This window comes from Canis aureus, chromosome 19 (assembly GCF_053574225.1).
Source record: "Canis aureus isolate CA01 chromosome 19, VMU_Caureus_v.1.0, whole genome shotgun sequence".
Lineage (NCBI taxonomy): Eukaryota > Metazoa > Chordata > Mammalia > Carnivora > Canidae > Canis > Canis aureus.
Genome location: NC_135629.1, coordinates 25217800 through 25242540, shown reverse-complemented (window position 1 = coordinate 25242540; position 24741 = coordinate 25217800). Strand labels below are relative to the sequence as shown.

The 24741-nt window shown below is 40.2% G+C and overlaps 1 protein-coding gene across 2 annotated transcripts in view; it reads right to left on the bottom strand.

The window, feature by feature from the left end:
* Window positions 1–269: 269 nt before the first annotated feature.
* Window positions 270–24741, bottom strand: part of SUCLG2 (succinate-CoA ligase GDP-forming subunit beta) — a 263193-nt gene continuing 238721 nt past the window's right edge. For both annotated transcript variants that reach the window (XM_077858123.1, XM_077858124.1), the window contains 2 exons: window positions 20025–20145; window positions 270–1340 (listed from right to left, as the gene is read on the bottom strand). In XM_077858123.1, the coding sequence (XP_077714249.1) occupies window positions 1225–1340; window positions 20025–20145 (237 nt within the window). In that variant the 3' untranslated portion in view covers window positions 270–1224. The remainder of the gene's footprint in view (window positions 1341–20024; window positions 20146–24741) is intronic.

Sequence of the window (24741 nt, the reverse complement as noted above, 5' to 3'; positions counted from 1 at the left end):
TACACATATGCATTTCCTTTAGCATTGCACAGACTGAAGTCACATTTTAACCTGTTAGACATCTGTGACACTTACCTGGATTTCTGGTTTACATAAAAATGTTATTCTTTCATTGCATAATCTGCTAACAGAAATGGCTGTTGACAAAGTTAAATGGAACTAAAATAATCCCAGAATAACTCAAAATCTCCAATTTTGGAGTCACGCCTAAGAGTAAAAGAGAAATTGTCTGAGGAATGAAATTGACCAAAATGAGAAATACACAAACCTTAGAGCTTACAAAACAGAGGATTTTATTTAAATTTGTGTACAGATAAAAATTTACCCAAATTTAAACATAGACATAATTCAAATTCTTTCCCACCACAAAAATGGATATTATGAGAAAAAGACACATTTTTCCCAGCTGGTAGATTCTGGAGGCAACAGGGAGGGGAAGAAAAGATACTGATACAACATAATTTGATCTTCAGCACTGTTTCATCTTGAAATGACTTAATTATGGAGATTTCCATAAGAATCAGCATTCTTTGGTTTTGACTTTGAAATAGAATCTTCTCTGACAAAATCACAAATAAGGCTTCTGGCTTTATTTTTAGTGTGAGGTAAACAGTATATTCAATATTAAGGCAAATGGTAGAATGCACGTGTGGGATATTAATGTGCGTTTTCCACTATAAAATAATATGTTTTGGAACATTCATGGATTTTCTAAGCGTGCTGGAATTAGAACTTGTAAAAGCTGTTGCAGTGTGCAATAGTTTTGAATGTCTTAGCTGTGCCTTTTTGATAATCTGCTAAACGTAATCTTTTTTGAGTTTTTTACAGTATATGATTCTTTTAAGATTAAAAATTGTTGTAAAATCGTTGTAAATGAACCAGGGTCTGATCTCAAATTCCATATATACACACTCTGTTTGGCCAAAGAGACTGCTCCCCTAAAGTTGGCAAAACAATGCCTAAGAGCAGGCTTACCATGATGGAAAAGTATGAGAACAGACATTAATAAAGACTCTAATATGTGAAATCAGATTATTTAGGCTATCTAGCTGTCTTATTCAAGAAGATGCAGATTTAAGATCTTTCATACAGTGATTCATCCCCTGGCTCATCCCCTCTCCCTTTTTTCCCAATGGGATAACCATTTCCTTCACAGTGATGACAGAAACATTCCTTTTTTATGGCAAAATGGACTTCTTCCTCTACGGTGTCAGGACAAAGCTGTCATTTCTTAGCCACGCTGGCCACAGACTTCTTGGCTGCATCCTCCAGGTCAACGGCCGAAGTAATGGGGAGTCTGCTGTTACTGAGAATGTTCCGGGCCTCGTGGACATTGGTTCCTAGAGGGTAGGGATGGGGTGAGGATGGACAGTCACTGAAAATGAAACAGGAGGTGGTGCCCTGGGTGGAGAGTTTCATATGATCTGCAATGTCCAGGTCTCATAAACACAATTTAATTACAACTCAGTTTCAGCTTTTTATCTGGATTTGGATAATTAGATATATTTAGATGACAAATTCACTTTCTTTTTCTTTTTTTCACCTCGAATGTCTGGCATTATAAAGATGCTACCTATATTTTTTCTGGCACTTCAAAAATGCAAACAACAGTGTTCTTATAAGACTCTGAACAAAGAAAGATTAGCAACTACTTGGCCAACTGGTTTGAAAGAGGAAAATCCTCTGAAATGCTTAAATAATCTGAATACAGAATCTAAAGAAAAAACTATGTATAAAACATGTGCCAGAGAATGACAAATTGTTGTGATGTGATGGTATAGAATACTGACAGTAACACATGGAGATGCACAGACTAACTAATCTCTAGCTTTTCACCAGGAAATGAATTAAATATAAGTTTTAATCAATGTCATTGACAGGGAAGATTATGTGGCAAGATTTCTATCAAGTGGTGGTCTGACTAGAAACCAAGATGAAAGATAGGAATTGGCTGAGACTAAAAGACATTTTATTTTTTAACTGATAAAAGCTGAAATTTCTCCTGACAATCCACAGTCAAGTGGATTTCATGTGGTTCTGGCCCATGCCAGAAGTCATTCATCTTAAAGACTTATTGAAACTAAGGGTCTGAGTTGTGTCCTAAAGTTCTGTGAACCTGCCTGCCTATGGCCACAAATCCACTGCTTTGGAAACACTGATAGTATTCTACACGTCTGTTTTTGCTTCCTCCCCACTCTGTATGACAGAAAGGGCAGAGGACCTGAAAAGAGCACTGCAGCCTCTGAGGATACGTCTTGGTGTCCTACTCCTACTGGATTTACAGCATTTGATGGCCAAGCTACCCCACCCAAAGGTGTGCTTCTGCAACTGACTGCTTAGCATGCAAACTGCTTTTCTGTTCTTTTAGAGCAAACAAGCCTGTAGGAGAAATGTGATAAAATTTAAGAGTCTAATGAAATATCTCATCTTACATCATTTCCTGTGCTTCTATCTAGTTAGCAAGACAGAGCCTATTTATAAACAAAGACCTTGAAATATAGGCCTTGGAGGACCTATGAGTACAAATATAAAGGAGGCACTCAGTCAGCAGGTTTCATACAAAAAGGCAAAGGTGGAATTAAAGAGGAACAGCTGTGCTAACAAGGTGACGCAGCGTTGATTCTCCTGGGACCCTGGAGCCATCACACTGGTGGGGAAGGGGACATTTGGCACAGTGTCTTTAGTTCAGGGTTTACTCACTGCTGTTTTCCATAGCAATCTGCAGAACGGCCTCTGTAAAGCAACTTAAAAGGGAGGGAAGTTGTTACCTAAAATCCCCAGCTTCCTCATCCTGGCTCTCATCTCATGTATTAGTTGGATAGTTTGGGGTAAATCATTTAACATCTTTTAGCCTCAACTTCTTTATCTTCAGACATGACATGATGATTATCTGCCTCATACCTAATACTCCGTAAGCACTTACATATGCCAGATGTAATGCTAAGTGACTTACAAGCAGCATATGAAATCTTTATGACGACAATGCCTAGATCTTACTGTCCCCATCTCACAGATGAGACAACAGAGGCATGGAGAGCTTAAATCACTTTTCCATAGTCACAGATTGTAAGCGGCAGACAGGAACTTGAACAATGTTCTAATTATACAACCCTAAGTGTTCCCAAGATATGCCAATCTGTTACCCTGTCTATACAATGAGAATAAGGGGGTGCCTGGGTGGGCCAGCTGTCTAAGGGTTCAACTCTTGATTTCAGCTCAGGTCATGATATCAGGGTTGTGAAATCAAGTCCTGCGTCAGGCTTTGTGCTGGGCATGGAGCCTACTCTGCCCCCTTGCCTTGCCTCTCCTTTAATATGAGAATAATAATGCTGATAGCATAAGCTATGATGAAAAGTAAATGAAATAATGCATGTGAAAAGGATTTCATAAATGTCTGCACATCTGTGGCAGACCTGGCTGGCTGTCCACCAAAGATTCATGCTTCTTTTCTATAGGGGACAGCTGTTGTTGGGAGGTAGCTGCCCAACCAGGAACTACATTTCCCAAGGCCCCTTGCATCTATGTGGTGTCATGTGACGGAATTCTGTCCAAAGGCATGTGCGTGGACATGAAACACAGGCCCATAAAAATTGCCAATGTGAGTCTCCAGTCACTTAGATTTCCCTGTCTGCCTTCTGGAACATTGCCAGCCAAGACAACTCTGTAAGTTATCTTTGTGCAGATGGCAATGACTCCTTCAGCATGGATACTAGCATAATTCTGTAGAATAGAGCAGCCCACTCACTCACCCTTTATATGAATGAGGAAGGACCATCTATTACATTACGGCTCACATTTTAGGATTTATCTGTTGTCACAGGAGCTAGCTAGCATTACTTTAACTGACATGTTACTTCCTAAGTGTGGTGGGCTGCTTCCAAAATGGCTCTTAGATGATCAATCCCCACTTCTGGGGTTCATGCCCCTGTGTAATCCCTTTGGCTGTGGGTAGAGCCATCTACTTGCTTCTAATGAATAATAGGGCAAACGTGATGGAATGTCATTCTAAGACTAAGTTACAAAAGCCAATGACTTCTTTCTTGCTTCTTCTGACTCTCTGTTCACTGATGAAGCAAACTGCTATATTGCCCTACAGAGAAGCCCACAAGGCAAGGAACTCAGGGCTGCCTCCAGTCAAAAGCCAAGGAGTAACTGAGGCCTTTAGTCTGACAACCCATGAGGAACTGCATCCTGCCAACAACAATGTGAGTGTGTACGGAAATACCACTTCCTCAGTAGAATCTTGACATGACCTTAGCCCTGGCTGACACTCTGAGTGCAGCTTTGAGACCGTAAGCCAAAGGACCCAGCTAAGCCACACCTAGATTCCCTACCAGAGAAACTGAGATCAACAATGTTCCTGGTGTTAAGTTGTTAAATTTTAGGGCAATTTGTTACACGTTGGCTATTTAACTAATGTAGATATAAAGATTTATTATTTCATTAATACAACCCCAGTGTTCATTTTGATTTATTTGGTAAAGTTTCAGACAAAGTCCCAGAGGTTGAAAAGTAGGACAGAGGATCAGACTGTGGCAGGTATTAAATACTGGGCTAAGGAATTCTGACACTAATCTGTATGTAGAACCTTCATAGAATCATGACACAATGTGAAGCAAAGTCCTGACTGACACAGAATGGAATTGGTCTTTGGACCAGAAGGTCAATGGAAGTTAAATATGTAAATTTCTATCTCCTTCAACAGAGACATGGACTAGAGTTCTTTGCCAGGGAAGAAATCTAAGTTAGGATAAAAAAGGTTCTTCTCTCTCTTTCCTTTCACTTCAGAGCACCTCCAATCTCAACAGACAGCCCCCAAGAACCCCATGTAGCAAGAAGCAGATTCATCTGCCTGAACATTCCTCATCTCTGACTCTGCCTTTCTTTGGTGAGAGTCCTTCCTCCTATGGACACAGATCTTACCCAAGCCTGTCAAGCTCTGTGTAACTGGACTGATGCAAGAATAAGCAGTGCCAGTAGGAGTGATAACAGTAACAAAAGCAATAATAGCAGCTATCACTTAGCAGGTGTCATACATTGTTCCAGGGTCCTAAGCATATTAGTTCATTTGCTCCTCAATGGCAACCCTGAGATAGCTACTATTACTATCTTCCTTTTACAGAAGGGATGACTGAAGCACAAGTTAAACATAAAAGTCTAGCTGACATGGCTAGTAATAGCTAGGAAATAGTGGAATAAACACTGAACTTGATCTTTCACTGGCTTGAATGATTGGCTGAACCATGGATGATCCCTTCTTAACAGGTTTTATAAATACATGATATCATTATCATCATAATCATACTGACAATAATAAAAAAAATCTCTGTTTTTCAGACATCCCACAATACTTTGAGCCTATGAACTTGTGAGTTTGGGGTTTCTAAAAGATCTTGTGAGTTGAGTTTTTGTAAATAAGTTCTTTTTATTCATTTATTTATTTTTTTGGCCAAGAGCACTGAGGCTTAATGATTGGCAGGATTTAGCCTCAAAATCCTTTGTTCTTCCCACTCGGTTGTGATTTCCCAGTGACTCTTGTATGACATTTAAAATCTGTAGCACTTTCCCACGCATGAGATCATCGAAACTTCAACGATGCTATAAATTATTTAAGAGCGAGGATCAGGTACAATTAGGGTGTCTGCTTTTTCCAACTTCCCTGTCTAGCTATACCTATTCTACCCAGTGTCTTCTGCTGGAGGAGGGACCACATTGTGATCTTTGCTCAGAGGCAGATATGGACTGTTTACAAGGCACGACTACACCTGGTCCAAGAGTGGTCCAAATACAGACGATGGTCATCAGCTCTTAGCTTCTCTCCTGAGAATCTGAATGGGTAGTATATATGATATAGAACAGAGTAGCATGAATAGGATTTAAATAGCCCTAGGTAAGCAGACAAAGGCAGCACACACATGCAGCGAGGAGTGCTGTCAAGTGCACTGGCTGCTGGAGTCATGCGCTGGAGGATGGCCTCCACGCTCCATCTTCCTCTTTCTGAGGACCAGCTTCATTCTGGCTTCTGTTCATCTGAGCACTGCTTTTGTTTTTAAAAATTGTATTTATTTATTCATGAGAAACAGAGAGAGGGAGAGACATAGGCAAAAGGAGAAGTAGGCACCCTGCGGGGAGCCTGATGCAGGACTCTATCCCAGTACCCCAGGATCATGAGCTAAGCCACAGGCAGATGCTCAACCACTGAGCCACCCAGGTGTCCCTGATTCTGAGAACTGTTAATGCAGTTTAACTGCATTCCTTTCCATGAGTATAGATGAAATAAGCTCTTAACCATTTTAGGTCCTAGAGACTACTTGTACGAGTCACTCTTCTTTGCAACTAAGAAGCTTAAATAAATCAGTTCCTTCTTCAGGAACTGACACCTTCTTCAGGACTCAACTTAGCACCAAGTATTCTCCAATGGGGAAAAATGACTGATTTAGATATCTATGAACCTGCAGAAATGCTGGGCCTTTGGCACTGAGTCCTCCCCCAAGAACTCTTGCCTTTTCTCTGCTAGATTGACACGCAAACATTCCGAGATAACTGTTTAAATGGCATTTTTTCAGGGATGCCTTCCTTGTCACCACTCCCCCAACCCCCAAGCTAGAGCAGTGGCTTCTAAATGAGCTTCTAGAGTACCTTGTACTTCCAGAATTATAGCACTACTGGGATTGCTCACTGACATTTCTCTTGTCCCCACCAAACATAAGCTTCCTGAGGGGTAAAATTGTCAGGCCGGCCCACCAGGATCTCTCCAGACTTAGTGTAGTATCTATTATGTAGTATGTACTTGTTTGTGGACTAAATGACGATGGATGCACTCATACACAGCAAGTGTGCTTGAGGAAGTGAGATGTGGGAAGGTGCTTTTCTGATCACTTTGCTGGCCCCACATCCCCAAATAACCCGTTTTTTTTTTTTGTTTTTTTTTGTTTTTTTAATAGCATTAAAAGAGAAGCCCCAAACAACCTGAACATAAGGAGTTCCTGAGTTTACTTGGAGTCTTCAGGGGCTTTTCTAGTGGCCTCTTTCTCTAAGAAGGGCCGAACAGCAGCTGGCTGTGTGCAGTGCCCCAAGGACTCCAAGCTGCTGCCACTCCTTTGGCCCAGCAGCTCTGCTTGCCACCCTGCCCCAATGCCTTGCTCAAGGTTAACAACTAGGGGAACGGGGCTGGGAGGGAGAGGGTGGAACAGCCCTCAAGAAAACCGGCCCTTTTCTCCTTCCAGCTGTTCCTGCAGGGCTATATCAAAATGCCTAATTGCTTCACAATTCCAGGATCCATTAAAGTGAATTTTAATTATGCTTGCAGTTACAGTTTAATTACAGCCTTAATTATTAAGCAGAGGCTAGGCATACTCAGAACCCCAGGATGAGGGAGGGAGGGAGAGGGAAAGGAAGAGAAGGAGAAAAAGGAGAGAGAGGAGGGGGGAGGATGAAAGAAGGGAGAATAAAAATGAGTTGGTGGGGGGGGAGAAGAGAGAGAGAGAGAGACAGACAGACAGACATGAGGAATAACCCAGAGGGACAGACACATGAAAAGAAAGAGGTATAGACAAGAGTCAAATACAGAGAGTGAGGGCAAAAAGTGAGCCTGTCAATTCCCACTGCATCAGCCTCTGCCCTGATCCTGCCAGCACTGTGTGCTGGCATCCAAGGCATCCAAACTGGTTTCTCCCTGGACTGTTCTTCTGTGGACAGACCCTACTTCCTCGTTCCTGTGGAGAGAGAAGCTCCAAGGGAAGTGGGAACACTCAGGGAAGAGGGTCAGAAAGAAAACCAGTAGCCCTGAAAGGAGGTCACTGGAAAAGAAAAGAGAGACAGGGGAAGCCTTGGGCAAATGCTTGCTGGTGTGTGGGTTCCTTTCATTAACCCTACTCTTCGAATATTCAAGGTTGGTTTCTTCTTGATCCAGCAGGTGGCTGACACCTGCTCCCATCCCCTTCCTTGCCTTTATTTCTAAATAGAAACCATCACAGCTGCTTTAAACTCCGACATGGAATTAAGAGTTCCAAAGACAGTGTTTATGCCTGCGTACTCAATTACAAAGGAAATTGATCTCTTCCCCACATTTAAATAGTGTTGCTGACATGTTATAATATTTATTAAATGCTGCATTGCTGTTTAATGAGGCTGCAGGACAACAGTTTTAATAACCACCTGTACAGATAACTGATTGACTCACGCTGGTTCAACTTCGAGCACTTCTTAATGTCGGCTTGCTGAAAAGCTGCTAAGCTAAATGCTTATCTACCCCGATGCATGCCACAAAAATGGCAATGCATAGAGAATCAAAGGGGAATGGTTTGATGATGAAATCTTGCTCTACTGCAAGAGAATATTATAGAAAGAGTAATTACTAAATTTTTAAAGGTCTCCTAAGGTGCATGTTTTACCAACTGACTTCCTGCCACCAGGTGGAGTGAGAGAGCTGTAAACAGAGATGCAAAGCTAATTTATCAAAATCTGTTTGCTTTCAATACCTGCTAGAGAAGGCAACCGTAGTGGACAGAAATTACTGGGTTTTGTTCAGAAAGTGTGGCCCCTTCCCCCCACCCACTCAGGCCAGCCTTGTATCACAGGGCTGTGAAGAAAATTACTCTCCAGTCTGTGGGAGTATATGGGAGCTGGGCTTTTTTTTTTTTTTTTTTTTAAAGGATTATTTTAATAGGAATTCAGGGTTTGTTTTTTTTAAAATGAATGCAATAAATTGGCACTTATTGAATATATACTAGTTGCAATCAATTAATGTCTGTTGGGTACATGAGTTAAGGGGTTCACAATTACAGTATCACTTCAACCTTCATAGCAACCCTAAAGAAGACATAATTTTTATCCCCATTTTACAGATGAGATAATTGAGGAACTGGGGAAGCTTAGGAACTTGCCCAATGTCCCCCAACAAGTCAAAGGCTAAGCCAGGATTAAGAATCCAGGTTTGTCTGACTGCAAAGCCATATGACAACCACACAGCCTGGCCTTTTAGTACTAGAAGGAATCCTAGCAATCTTTTAGGATATGTCTGTTTTTACTAGAGGAAACTGAGGCTCAAAAGTGTTAGATGATTTGCTCAGATCAAATAACCAGTGAACCATAACAGGTCTGATTCTCAGTCTGGTGTTCTAAGTCAGAGCTGTTCCAAATCAGCTAAGAATAGTTCTTACATTTTTAAATAGTTGGAGAAAAAAATCAAACGGATAATATTTTGTGATACATGAAAATTACATGAAATTCAAATTTCCGTGTCCATAAATAAAGTTTCACTGGAATACAGCCAAAGTGATTCATTTACAGGTTGTCAAAGGCTGCTTTTGTGCCACAAAGGCAGAGCTATTGTGACAGAGTCAGTATGGCCCATAAATTCTCAAATACCTTGACCCCTGCTCTAAGAAATGGAATCTCTCCCCCCTCCCCCTGAGGAGAAAGGAGGTCAGTGGAAAGAAACTAAATTCTACAAAGCAGCAGATTCCTCCTAAAATGTTCACTGTCCTTTTGCCCTTGATCCTCTTTCATTATTCTCCTTTCAAGTGACAACCAGATAGAAGAGGTCCATTTTCTTGGTGACATGTAAATTTAGATAACTTATCACATCTCTTTTGTCTTGTTATCGTACTGTTAAAATGGAATAATTTATTGAGAATCAGAGGTAAAAGTCCTGCTGCATCAGCAGTCCTCACTTGTTTGAGGCGATATGCATCCAGAACCTCACACCTTGCTCGGCACATTGTTGCCAGCCCCCAGAGGCCCGGCGTCAGCGGAGTTAAGAATGAGAGCTCAGGTAATAATGGTAGCTAACATTTACTGAGCCAGGGACCATCCAGGTTATTTTAAAACTCATCTGCTCCTACAACAAACCCATGAGACTGTCATATTTTTATTCCCATTTCACAGATGAGAAAACTGAGCCTTTTCAATAACTGAAGTTATTGTAGTTGGAGGAGTATCTTACAGAAATGCCTTGTACCTCACAGTTTAGAAAAATTAAAAATGACATAAAATATCCTACAGGGTTATATCCTGTGCACACCTATTTTCCTCCATAATTTCTTCTCCCATGGTAAGAAGAAACCACTGCTGAGGATGTGAGCATGACAGGTATTCATAAGATGCCAGCTGGAGCCACCACCTGAAGCTGATGGCTAGGATGTTGTGCATGGACTTAGGATCATGCCAGCAAGGCTGAGGACCAAGTCTAACACATATCCATTGAGGGACTATGTGAGTTGCTTACACTTTTGCTTTTAACCCTCAAAAAAAAGCATCATACATGTTATGTTAAACTGGGATAGAATGAATCCTCTGGCAAGCAAGAATGTCCTACAATTCTGCACCCACTAGGAATAGGGCTAGTCTTGTAAAGAAAGGATGCTTTATACGCCTAAACATCTGCATAGACTTCATTTTCATGCCTTCCTTCAGCCTATCTCATGGCTTTCAATGTGTGTGTTTTCTAACACATGGGTGATTTCAGGAATTTTTTCAAAGGTAATTTTGGTGATGTGAGACTTCTGTCTGGAATCCTGACTCTGGAACTTATACTGCTGCCTGAAAAGGGACATCACTGCATCGCTGCTCATGATTCTACACTTCTGTGGGGGATGACTGAGAGATCTCACTGCTAATCTGTTCCTTGAGAAGTTAGACTGTCAGAGCTTAATGTCACCCAAATCTTTTTTGACTTTTACAAAACCTTTTAGAGCTGAGGCTTTAGACTCAAATTCCATGGGGAGTTTCCAGAATTCTAGGTCTCTTGCTGCTAGCCCCTTCTCTACCCACACTAGGCTGCAAATTATGCCCCACTGTCTCTCTTTGGAACGAAGATGTATCATGGCACGGCCATGCCCATTCCTTTCTCTATTGTCTATACTGCTTCTGTGCCACAGTGGCAGAGGTGAGTGATTACAACAGGGAATACATAGCCCACAAAGCCTAAAATTTGGCCATTTATAGAAAAAGTCTGCAGACCTTTGCTCTATACAATCCACAATTTTTGGCCCTGTGGCTGTGGGAGGGTAAGAACTCAACTTCATCTAATGCTTTTTCGGCTTGCAGCCTCCACTTCCTGCTTCTTATACAGCAGGCAGCTGTATTTCCAGGATAACAGTGGCCAGTACTTGGCTCAAGTGCCCCCACTCTCCTTTCCCACATCTGTGGAACACAATGACCACAGAGCTCTTTTCCACTGAGCAGGGATATAGTCTCAACATCTTTCTTAGCACAGCACTGCAGGCAGCCACTGCCAATAAATAGAAGGTGGTAGGAGATGAAAGCTATTTGTCCTGCCCATTCTTGTGGGATCTTTCCTCCTAGTTAGCTCTGTCTTTGGACAGCTTCAAGATGGCACTCTTTGGGAAAGTCTTTTTTTTTTTTTTTAAAGATTTTATTTATTTATTTATTCACTCATTCACTCCCCACGGGGAGCCTGATGTGGTACTCCATCCCAGGACCCCAGGGATCACAACCTGAGCCAAAGGCAGATGCTCAACTGCTGAACCACCCAGGTGTCCCTGGGAGAGTCTTATTAAAAGGACACAATGGCCACATATAAAGCAGGACAGAGAATCTACTAGTGTGTCCCTTTCCTGATAGCAATGTGTTCTCTTTCTCTTTGGTGGCTGATCAGATAGGACTTCCAAGTGTTATATAAGGAAACTGAGGCATGAAGAAATGGACTAACTGACCATTCAGAAAACACTCACAAAGCAGACAGTAGTGATGTGATATACCGAACTTATGATGTACCAGCACCAGACTGGCCATGCCCTAAAATGCCTTCCTTATTACAAGTTGCCCCAAGGAAACAACTTCGGACTCCCAGTTTTGAAGAAAGACCACTGCCTAGACTGAGGTGATAACCTGACCAAAAGGCGGCCCATGCCCAGAGCAGACTCATTACAGGGATATGCATCAAGGGGTATTTCCTTCCACACAGAGCAAAACACTCCCAGTCTCACCTTTGACTACCATTGGCTCTATGTTGACAGTGGAGACACTTCACTGACTGGGATGTTTGAAAGAGAAAGATGGCAGATGTAGCACTGCCCCTTCGGCTGCCTTCCCTTTGGACTGTGCTCTCACAGGGAGTCCCTACTGGCCCTCTGGGTCCCTGGGGCCTGTGACTGGGTGTGTGCCAGTATATGATCAGGTGTATCCTTCATCTTCTTCATCAGTAGTGCAAGTGATCTTTTGGTCTCTTAGACCTTTGTGCTATTTCTCACCAGATTCCCTGCATGGGGAAGGATCTGCTGGGTCCCCTGAAAGACCTCAGCAACATGGACTGGTTAAATGAGTACTTCCCTAAGGTGTGCTGAGTAGCTTTTTCTTTTTCTTCTCTGAGTAGCAGTGGATGTCCACAATGGGAAAAAATTCAGTTACTCACATGAACCATCTAGGAGTAAAATGAAAATTCAAAGCGCCAAATATTGTGGATTATTTGTCTGGAAACTTAAATATTCAACCTAAAAAAGCTTTCACTACCCTAACACTTTAGGTTAGGTCCTGTGAGACATGGGGTAAAGCTTAAGTGCAGCAAAGTTTAAGCTTTCAGAAGTGTGTATATCAATTTAGGCAATGAGAAGATTTAAGGGTTGATGACAGAGCAGGATTGTCTCCAGCATGTCCTCTGGTTTAATGTGGGGAGGATGAATTAAACACTAAGGAGGGTCCTCAAGGAGAAGATGTCAGTGATGGAAAGGAGGAGAGGTGACAGACATCAAAGGGAAGTGAAATCAGTCCCAGGAAAGGAGCATCCATGGGCAACAGTGAAGGAAGAAGGAGTAGAAGAGAGGCGAGGGGGCATTCATGAGGCAGAAAGCAAGGGGAGTAGAGGGGTGTGCAGACAGTGGGGGCCAGTAGAATGGGGACAGAAAGGATGACGAGGACCAGGCACCAAGAGGAAAAGAGACTTGCACCAGCACAGAATGTGTGACTCCTCCTCCTGGAGCCACATTTCCAGTGACTGCAAAACAAACTGAGAAGTGGAGAGTGGGGAGAGGAGTGCTCCGAGAGCCGGGGTGGAGGTGGCAAATAGGTCCACCTTGCCTTAAAAGGCAAAAGGGACTGAGCAAGGAAGAGCTGATGAAAAACTCGGTACAGAGCAAACTTTGGGAAATGTGCAAAGAGACCAGGGGATGTTAAAGGACACAGAGCCAATCCCCCCGGTGCCACTGCGCATCCACCTTCACTCTGCCCAGGATCATGCCCGCACTCAGCCAGGGGGTCCCTCATTCTCTGTTGACTCCGGGGGTTATCAGTAAACCTGGGGTTCAAATATCCTGAATGAAAGCTTTTTCCAGCCAATCAACCACAGTCAGTCTGCCAAGGCTGCCTTTTTGACGGGAATCAGAGGAGTAACTGCTGCCTTCCTCTTAGTTTCACACCCTCACACAATGGAGGACTCATGGGGCCACCAAGTGTGTGGAGACACAGCTGAAAACTCTGTGGCTGCCTCTGAACACTTTAATCCTCCAGGTTTCTTTTCCCCTTGAGCAGACCAAAGCATCACGTAGCAACTTACTGTGTCTGTGCTAGGAAGGATACTTGATGTGCACTTCTCTGGCTGTGGCTCCGATTCCTCAGTATTGCCGAGAGCAAGAATAAGGACCTGTCCACACAGAAGAGGCACTAGTGCCTTGGTCAAGACAGTGAGAGAGACAGGATACAATGTTTCTGACTTACAGACATTTATGTTCTCATCAACTGAAATGAGACTTAAGGGCACATGTTGAGGGATTGACAAGGATAAGGAAGGGGATTGCAGGGATTCTTGTTTTGAAAGATATTTGTAAAAAGAGAAGCAAAATGTTTATGTTCCTGAAACAAACTTTTGGTACAGAAAAATCAAACTGAAAAGATTTGTCTAAGAGAGAAAGGATCAAATCTACCAATCACATAGGCTCAGTGTTATTTATAGCTTAACTTGGAATCACAATGAACACCTGAGAGAAAAGCAAATTCTTTTTTAGACTTGAGATACAGAAGTTTGCTGCAGATTTAAATGGGACAATAAAGAAAAATGAATTCATTTTTAAAAAGCTCTTTCAAGATATTGGCAGGCCCTGATCCAGAGCAGTAAAACTGACCATACAAAACTTGAAGCTTTAGATAAATACAAAGGTGTTAATAAATATCTGTACATTTCTCAACAATTCATGGGTCGAACTTAATTAACCGCCTAGGGGACTTTTGTGCCAGGTATGTATACATGTCAAAGAGGAAAAAAAATAAACATCTCAGATAATTTGTTCTTTATTCACACTAGAAACAACTATGTACAAAAACTAAACTCCCTCATCAAAATGCAATTTCCTTGATTTACCTAGCAGTCTTCTAAATAAAAACAATCCTGTGTCTCAGCTAGTGAGTTCTGCTGTGATAAGGCAAATTAAATACATTTAATACATTAAATACATTAAAGTTAACCATTTTCAAAGAGGAGAGTAATCCTTTTCTTACCCACTGGTAAAACAGCTAGTACTTATTGTACAGCTGACAACAAAGATTTGTCCATAAATCCTACTAGATCAAGCCTGATTTGATTAAAACTTTCCTCATCAAAATACTTCTAATACACTGTCTATGGCAATGGAGGCTTGAAAATGTGGGTCGCAAATTAGTGAGAATTATGGCATGGATCTTGGATCTTCCAAATGGCCACTTAACAAGCAAGCGAGACTAACTTCTTTATTTATAGGAAGTAGATACTACTAACAAAACCTGTTATTGGCTTTTGAAATGCCTGTTATCTTGGTCATTAAAATCTGACATTTGTTTAGTCTATACAGCCCTGTGTCAGAGATCTGAAACTTAGCAAGTTAACAAATGTTAGCAATAATAATTATTTATTATTGTAATTCAGACTCCAGTAAAATTTTTCTACCACACTTTGTTTTTACATGTCACTAAGCTTTATCACAGATGCTGGGATGATGGACACCTTTTCCCATCTTCCTTTCACTAGCTGGAAGATGGGGCACATTCTGGGAACATAAACCAGTTTTAATATGAATATGAATAAATATAATTTTAAAATTCATCAATTAAAACACAGTATATGTTGAATCAAGTTAAATAGTAACTACCACTCAAATTATCCAAAATGTTCCTGCCTCTTCATTCCAATTTGTCTTTCTTTGTCAGCACAGATGAAGAGTTGCTAGTTTAGAAAAAAAAAGTAGCATTTTTAGAAAAAAGAAGCATTTTGTTCATGCTCTCTGGTTGGATAAAATATGACTGGATGCACAGAGATTTGTGGGAGGAGCAGAATTTGTGTTCTAAACCAGAGAAAGCTAATGAAAGTTAATATTGAGTACAAGAGAAATTCCGTAAAATGTCCTGGTAGTTAGCAACTGTTCCCCGTCCGAAGCACTGAGAACCAGACTTTCTGTGACAGGAGATTTTTAGTTTTTGTTGGTTTCTCCTTTTAACTGAGCTGTACTGCAAGCAAACAATTTCAAAGGCAGCAAGACCTGAGTGTAGTTACTGGAGGACTACAAAATGGGCTGACTTACCCATTTTTCTATCACATTACTCCTCGGATCATTTCCTATATTCCTTCATCTCTACCTCCACATGTGTTCTGATGTTAGAGGTTCGTCTCAACCAAGGATGACTGTTCTCCAAGGTAATACTCTCCCATTCTCTCTAGCTAGTTCCCACTGCTGACTTTTTGAAGTCTGCCAACCATGCCATCATTCATTCTCCTGGTCATTAGATTTAAAACCCAGTTTCCCTCTTTTTTCTCTCATTCCTTTCCTATTTCTGCTGTTGTCTACTCTACTTTTACCTCTATGTGGTAATCCTGCCTAGGTTTCTAAATTCTACCTAATGTTGTAGACTCTGCAGACTGACATGATTTTCCCACTTAGTTTTTTAGCCATAATATGTTGCTGCAAAGCCATTACTCTTTCCATGACAGCCTTCTGATCTACCACAGTCTTAGATTTCAGGTTTTACCATTATTACGGTGCCAGTTCCAACTGCCAAGTATGGAACAGATCTGATGACTTGTTTCTGATCCTTTACCAAATTCCCTCCCCCTTCCTTTCCAATGATTCAAATCTTACATATTTCCATGCTCAACTTGGAAACTCTCCTTTTATAATATTCCTCTGCTAACTCACATCTCTAAATGTACTATAATTATAGTAGTCAATGTTGAGTAAGCTTAAAAAGCAGACTATGCCAAAGAAAGTGGGCTGAGCTACACGGAATTCTGCTTAAGGGACAAATACTTTATAGGAGTCTGCATTCCCTTAGCATAAAGAGCCCTGGCTTGGTTTTTATGTAGTTCCTTTTACAGGGCCTTTATGGGTAATACCATCACGGATTTTTTTTTTCATTTTGTTATATAGGATTAGTGCCAACAGCAGAGTTAAAGCAGAATTCTTCACCCTTCTCTTATTTATTATGTAGTACCAACACAACACAGGACAGCCCTGATTTGGTGTGGGGCTGCTGCTTCCTAGAAATCACATATAGCTATTAGTATCCTTGGTACAAAACATGTGAGGGTAAGACACATTTTTCACACAAGAGACTAATTTCCTACAAGAGGAAGAAAACACTAGCTAGGATCCCAGAAATGTCAAAAAGCTTTCCTGCTTTTTCCTCTCGATAAAAGGCCCTCGATGCTTATTATAGGATAGGAACTATTCCAGTGAAGGTTAGGAGTGGCAAAGAGGTCATCATGGATATTTTTAGTCTACATAAATTTGGGGGACATATCCTTTTTGAGTTCATCTTGAGTCATCACATTCAATTCTCTATGGTACAGTGGACATTGCCAGGTATCCATATTTGGAAAGATTCCATAAGCCATGCTGATGCCTCAATGCCTACTGCTACTAAGACAGAAGCAGAGTCTATCAGGGCAAACACTTGTTAACATTTTGTATATATTATTTTGTATTGTTAATTTTCCTTTTTCTTTTTGTTGTATTTCCCCATTTATCTAGTAACTGACATAGCTTTTTATTTTTCTATACATCCTACTTAATATCTAAAGCTCAAGGACCTGCACATAGTATTTATTATTTTAACTAGTGAATTAAAAAAAACCCACAAGCATCTATTTTGGAAGTGCATTAACTTAAAAGATGCAAATCTGATGATCTTAACAAACTGAGAAATTCCAAATCTTCTTCCTTGTAGCTCAGGTAGACCTCTGATGCAGCCAACAGAAATTATTATGGGAGAAGACATCAGACGTGGTATTTCACATAGTTTAGCATGTGTATTATCCAGATACACATGATAAGGATAAATGAGAGGGATCATTTAACACTTCTGGAACACTAAGTGCAGTGTGAAAACAAGAGAAGTGCTACTTAAAAAAAAAGTGAAGTAAAGAAGTAAAGTGGGTAACTCTCTTTTCCTATGCACATACTCACAACTAATAATTATGGGCCTCTGCTGACCACTCGGGCACACTGGGAATCACTAGAAACAATGAGCCCTCCATGGTAGACACTCATTTCTAGTCATTTCTAAGGAACAGACATGAGTCTAATCTGCTTATAGAGACTTGCTCCCGTTTAAGAACACAAGCAGAGCTGACTTTTAAAACCTGAGGACCACTGGTCATTTGGACTCTGAAAATACTGTGACATCCACATTTTAATCAGAATTATACGTATAAGATGAACCCACTAACTTCTTGATCAGTGTTCTTTTCATTGCAGACCGGCCAGTAATTTTCCTTTTATTGAAATTATTTTTATAGGGATCAATTATGTCTCATTTGCATTTTTAAGAAGATTTATTCATTCATAGGTTTTAATGTCCACTTTAACTTTGCCAAGTGCTGCGCCAGCTATTTCCATTTTTCTTTGTGATTATATTTCTTTCAATACGATTTCTTTCAATTTCTGTCCATATGGTGCAGATCTACATTTGTGAGGCAGAGTGTCTCAGGAAGAAAAGACAGTGTCAGAGAGTGAAAGAAAAAAGAAATAGAAAGAGGCAAAGAGAAGAAAAAACAAACAAACAAAAAAAAACCAGACTGCAGCTATTCTGGAATCTTGACCTCAAAGGACAAGGATACACAGCAGAGTCAAAATATCCCTGGACTTTATCTTGAGGAGAAGAAGGTAATTATGGCACCAGCATAGAAGTTGGGGAAATCAAGCTGTCCCAAGAATAGTATGCAGAAATCTAATCATGGGGCTGCTTGGTCACTGTAATCTGAATTTGTGGATCATGTGGATGGGCCTTTTGCACAGGTTCTCACACTGAAGTGCCTGTTTTTGCTTCTCTACTAGAGTGGTTTTCAAAATGTGGTTCACCGAACTCTGGGGCAAGTCCCTGATGTAAAAACTATTTTTATAATAATAACAACAACAAAAACAATAATACTCTGTTGGCATTTGCATTGATGAAGCAAACATAAGAGTGGATAAAATGACTGGCTTGTTACCATGGAATCAAAGCCCTGGTCCCAAGCTGTACTAATGGCCACTGTATTTTCACCACCACACACTTATAATAAAAAGTTGTCACTTGCAGGTAAGAATGTCCTTGATGAACAGTAAAAGAATATTAATTTTATTAAATGTCAACCCTTGAGCATATGTTTTTTTAATCCTCTGTGTGACCAAGTGGCAAGTATACATAAAACAAGTATGCTGCATCCTGAACTGTGATGGTTGTTCTAAAAAAATGTGCTTGTGCAATTGTTTGAGGAGCTAGTTAAACCACCCACTTTTTCATGAAATATTGTATTTTCTTGGAAGAATGATGGACACACTATGGTTACCCTGACTTAGTAACATGGTACACATTTTCTCTAAAATGAGTGAAGTGAGGCTGTCCTGACAGCCACTTCACAGAAAACATCTGATCATTGTGTGGCTGATGATAAAATTTATACTTTAAAGTGAAAATTAGATTTCTGGAAAAGTTGCATCTACTACCTTGACAGCATCCCAGTATTTAAACGTTTTTCTGATGAGAATGCTGTGATTTGAACAAATGTGAACTTTTTAGTATCGTGTGTTGAAATGTGCCAATCTTTTGAAGATCTGCATAATCCAGTATTTTCCATATGGATCAATGCGTGGCACTGCGAACCATACATGTATAAAATCCATTTAATGTGCAAGACAGATCAATGGATTTTAATATAACAGTATGAAAAGCCCATTGAAATAGTTTCAGATTTCACATGATACTAATCTTTAAAAAGAAACTACTACTCATTAACTTTAGTGTAGTATAAAGAAAATTTGCAATTATATGAAATGGTTATTAAAAACCCCTCCCTTTTTCAAATAGAGATGTCTATGTGGCCATATTTTCTTCACACATTTCAACCAAAACAGCATATTGCAACACATATAATACAGAAGCAAATACTAAGCTCGATAGTAAAGGGATTTGCAAAAATGTAAAACAGTGCTGCTATTCTTATTAAAATTTTTAAAAGACAGTTCATTTTCATAAAATATACAGCATGTGTATTTATGTGTAACATATACAATATAAAAATTATTGTTGAAGAAGTATGTTAAAAGTCCCAAGTAGTTATACCTCTTATCAAATTTCATTAATTAATTATGTTATCAATTAATACAGTGATAACTCAAAATAAACCCAAGCTCTTTAGGGTACTCAATTTTATTTATTTTTATTTTTTATTTTTTTGGTGGGTACTCAATTTTAACAAGTAAAGGAGTCCTAAGACCAAAAGGTTGGACAAGCATTGCTCCCCCCATGATGAATAAATCTTGGAGTAACATTTCTAAGTGTTTCAATAAACTCATCTCACAAAGTGATTCATAATCAAAAGGATCCACTCTGGAATGAGTGTGAAAAATATGGAGAATCATAACAAAGGCCATTCTTAGAGAGTGGTAGTACTTATCAGCCTGTTAGGGACTCAGAGAGGTATTGCTATAGAGCATCTGTTTCATCTTATTTAAAGCCAGTGTTTCTTTATGTTGTCTTAGGAAGTTTGTACGTGCAAAACATGTCGGGCACCTGATCTTAGAGGAGGGGTACTGGCACCGTGGAAATCTATCATAACTCACCTTCCAGCCGGACCACCAGGGGCACCTTGAGTTCCAGCTCCTGACAGGCTTTGGTGATCCCATTGGCAATAATGGCACAGTTGACAATTCCAGCAAAAATATTGACAAGGATGGCTTCCACCTGAAATAAAAAATAGGAAGGTGCCCATCAAAACGCTGTTAGCCGACATTCTCAAAAATAACTGCCTAAGTAATAGAGATGATTAGAATAAGACTCCTTGTTGTTATTGTTTTTAACACAGCATATGAATTACAAGACAAAAGGCCCACAAAATGTCAAAAAAGTTAAAATTTAGTACTGAATTACTAAATAGCAATATAAAGCCTTACCATATTAACTCATATTCTCCCATCACTCACTTCTGGGAACTCAAAATGAAATCAATCACCACTCATTTATTACATATTCTATTCTGGCTTTTCATATAGAATTGTCTAGAATTGTTCCTCTATGAGTAGTGTCATTTAAAATTTTATGCACTTATTTCTTTCCCTCCCTCATGCTTTACACTGAAATTTTTATCTCTCATAAGTGCCTTATGGAATGTTTCAAAAGTAGGAACTTAGTGAAGTGATTCTTTGTTGTTTTACATTAGTAGTAAAGATTCAAGCTTTTCCATCCTTCCTTAATACCTCTTTGATATGCTAGAGGTAGATTCTCAAAATCCAGAAATAGTTTAATTATCTTAGATAACAACCTTTTTTGATTAAAAAGAATGAGCCCCAAAAGAATGATATACATGATATACAAGCTCATACCACAAGTAAGGATCTGAGGAAAGTCAAGTCAGTGACTGGAATTTTTCAGAAATGTAAATTTAAACCCATCATCTGAACCTGCTTATATGCATTCCATATTCAAAGGCATGTGGACAAAAAAAAAAAAAAAAGATTCATCCTGACTTGATAAATGGGTATAAGAAAATCCTGTATAATTAACATGAAGAACAAGATAATGAAGAGAATTCATTACCTAGATTAATTGATAACACCCCCAGAAAATGGCTATTCATCAAGCTAAAGTTATCAAAATTCTAACGATGGCATCACAATTATATTAGGGTACACTAAAGCATGTATGTGTGTGCTGCATGCCATTTTAAAATCCTGTTATTTCATTATGCTAAATGAAATACACAAAACATATGAGGAGGGACAGCTGGGTGGATCAGCCAGTTAAGTATCCAACTTTTTGGTTGTTTCAGCTCAGGTTGTGATCTCATGGGTTGTGAGATTGAGCCTTGTATTGGGCTCCATACTCAGTGTGGAGTCTGCTTAGAGAGTCTCTCCCTCTGCTTCTTCCTCTACTCTCTCTCTCAATTAATCTTTAAAAAAATATGAGAAAAGAATGCCTTATATTGTTCTGCACTTCACTGTTTCAGAAAGTACCCATTGCATGAACCCTTATTTTAAATTTTGATTTTTGCCTGAACTCCATTAAGGAAGCACAGTAAAGATTAGCTTTCTGTAGCTGAAACACCTACACAGAGAATTCACATGATGTGCTCTGAGGTTACATAGCTAACATGTTTCAGTGAGGTTCAAAGTCAGTTCTCCAGTCTGCCTGCTGATTCTTCATTCATGCCAGATACTAGCATGGGCATCCTGGGCAAATTATATACCCTGTTCCAAACACGGTTTCCTCATCTAAAAAACAGAGTAACAGGATCTAGTCCATAAAGGTTGCTGAAAGGCCTAAATGAGATAATACACGTGAAATGCTTGTAAAATACTTAACGGTAATTTTATATATGTGTTTATTTCAACAAGCAATGATGAAAGAGGAGAGGTTACCTAGACAGCATGTTAGAAATAAGAAAACCTCTTTACTACAGCTATATTGAATTAGAACAGAATAGAGGCACAAACTTAGTGAAGCTCAACAGAAAAAGGTAATGTCTTAAGAATAAAATAAATGAGCAATATTTTTCAAGCCAATTAAAGATTGGGGCCACTCCCCAAACAGAAACCTCCCATTACCATTCACAGCAGGCTGACTGGTAAGCAGAAGCTTGCTTTCTAATGACAGCTATTAAATGCTGTTAGCACTGAGGCTTCGTACAGCAGCAGTTTCCAAATAGCTGTGGGATGGAGAGGAACTTGCCAAAACAATGGAATAAAAAACACTCAAGAGCAATAATGACTCCACGGTGTCCAAGAGAAAAACTCAGGAACTGCTGAAGCTCACTTGGGTTTGTGCAGAGAGACTAAGCTTTTCTAATAAAGTACACACTGGCACCTGTACACCTTGCCACATTTCAACGTGCACATTCTTTAAGGAAGAATTCAGATGTCAACAATTTCTTGCCTCATCAAGTTAGGGTGAATTGCTTGGTTTCATCTATCTTAAGGTAGTTATATCACACACACAAACTTATGTGAATTCACCCAAAAAGGCAGGAGTAAGGGAGCAAGAAGAAGGGAAGATCCCCAGGACTCCATGACTCAATCCTGTTTACTGGGTGCCTGCCCTGCAGTGAGTGTCAAATGTGAGCTCTGGATCTGGTAGTACTCAGTTCCCATGAGGCTCTCATATGTCAGTATCTCATACTGTTGAATGAACATCTGGCATTAAAAATACTCTTCATTTAACAACTTGTACCTAAAAGTAAGCCAACCACATGCACAGGTGCAGAACCCAAGGAAAAGCCTTTTTATCCAACAGTGGAGGAATGATTAGTTAGTTGCCATTGTTAGACTCACTGAGAAATAGACTACTGTTCTTCTATGGAGTTTATTCACCTCTCATCCTGTATCCGATCGCTTCTGTGCTCCTCCACAATAGGGCCATGTAGTTTTTCCATATGCACCTAGCACAATCCATGACATGGCATAATCATCTAATAAATAGTGGTTTCAAGAGTAAATGAATCAAATTAATTTCAATAGATGCTTAATGACCATCTTCCTTATAGCAGGTATAGACTTAAGAGCTTAGGATATGGAGATGAATAAGATATCACCACTATCCTCAAGGAATTCAAAGACCAGTTTGAGAGCCAGACCAGTAAGCTGGTGGTGACAATTCAAAGTGTACAGATGCCTCACAGAACTAACACCAGGGCAGGACCATCGATGTAGACTGCTATCATGCGAGAGGCTTTTTGGAAGAGGTGATGTTTTAGGTCAACAAAGAAAGGGAAAGAGCAGGAAGTCAGGTAGCAGAGAGCAGCCAGGATGCAGGTAGAGCAGTCACCCAACTTAGTTCATTTGGGACCTACAAACTAAATGTGAAGTAACCCAAGATGGTACGGGTTACAGAGTTGCAGGTGCCAGAAGCCAGGGATGAGACCTTGGCTCTTTTTGCTTATTCCTCCCCTTTCCAGAGCTGGGTAAAGGCAAGTGTTGAAAGCAGCCTCCCTCGGCGTGGGCTAGAGGAGCAGTAATGGAAGATGCCAGGAGGGACAGAGAAGATGAAGAGGGAGCACTTGAGCAAATGTGAGCTGAGAAATACAGTCCATATGAGAGCATAGAGAGGGAGGGAGGGAGAGAGAAAGTGGGGGAGAATGCAAAAGGGAGAGAAAGAGAAGAAAGAGAGTTTAACCAATACTAACAATACAGTTAGGACTTTTATAAGAACAAGGCACACGGGTACTCACAGGCTGCTTAGCTCAGGGAGAGGGGATTGTTTAGAAGCCATGCTGTGCCACAGCACACTGAGAGGAAAATTACCACCGGGCTGGTAGGCAGACCCCACTCCATCAGAGATGATGCCACACTCTTCCACTATAAAGTAATTTGCTGCAGTCATGCACTTTAGTGGAAATCTGATTTAAGGTTTCACTCTGGGCCAATTTCTATAATTAACAACTGTAATCTGCAATCTCAAACTGAGAATGAAATTAAGATGGTCTGAAAATGAAAGCCTCGTGACATCATTATTATTATTTGGCATTTATAAAGCATGTCCAATTTTCAATGTGTGCCTCACATGTCCGTTTGTTATTACAATCACTAATTGTTGTTTCATGACAATGCCAATAGCAACTTTAAGTAGCCTTCTTGTTTTGTTTTGTTTTCCTGGCAAAAAGAATGTTAAAAAAAAAAAAAAAAGTTAGTGGTTAGGTCTATTTAAGTACCAAGAGACTTTCCCGGAAGATTCCTAAGTGCTTTTACGAACAGGCTTTTCCAAATTCTCAGGTGAGAATTGCAAGGGTTGCTATTTACAGTTTCAGAAAAGTTAAAGATCATCTAGTGAGGCAGATCCGGTGCCAGATACACTGCACAGGTCCCCAGGCCCCAGACGGCGACTCCCATGGCGAGGTCTGCGGCGGCTCTTGGCAGCCATACAGGTCGTCGGGCAGGCCAAATGCAGGTTTCTCAAGTGTCTGTGTGTATTTTGCTTTGCAAAGTATACTCTGGCTGCAGATTTTAGCCCACAATTAAAAGTAAAGAGTGAAATTCAAAAGAAGAAAAGCTATATAGCCTTTGATATTTATCAAGCTCCTTTCAACCCCAAATAAACAGATCAACCAACAGAATCAGTACTAAAACCCTTTTTGGCAGAAATAATCTTTTTTGAGTGTCTGAAGAACATTAGGGAAGCCCAGACAGATAAACTCACACACACAATTATATTTTTGGATAATTTTAGGTAAGTCCTACAACCAAACTCTTCTTTGGGATTTGGTCTCAAAGGCAGCTAATGGTAAAGGATAACATAGAGCCTATGTCTGTACAGTGAAGAGTAGGAGTTTCAGGGGAATTGTGAGTTCTT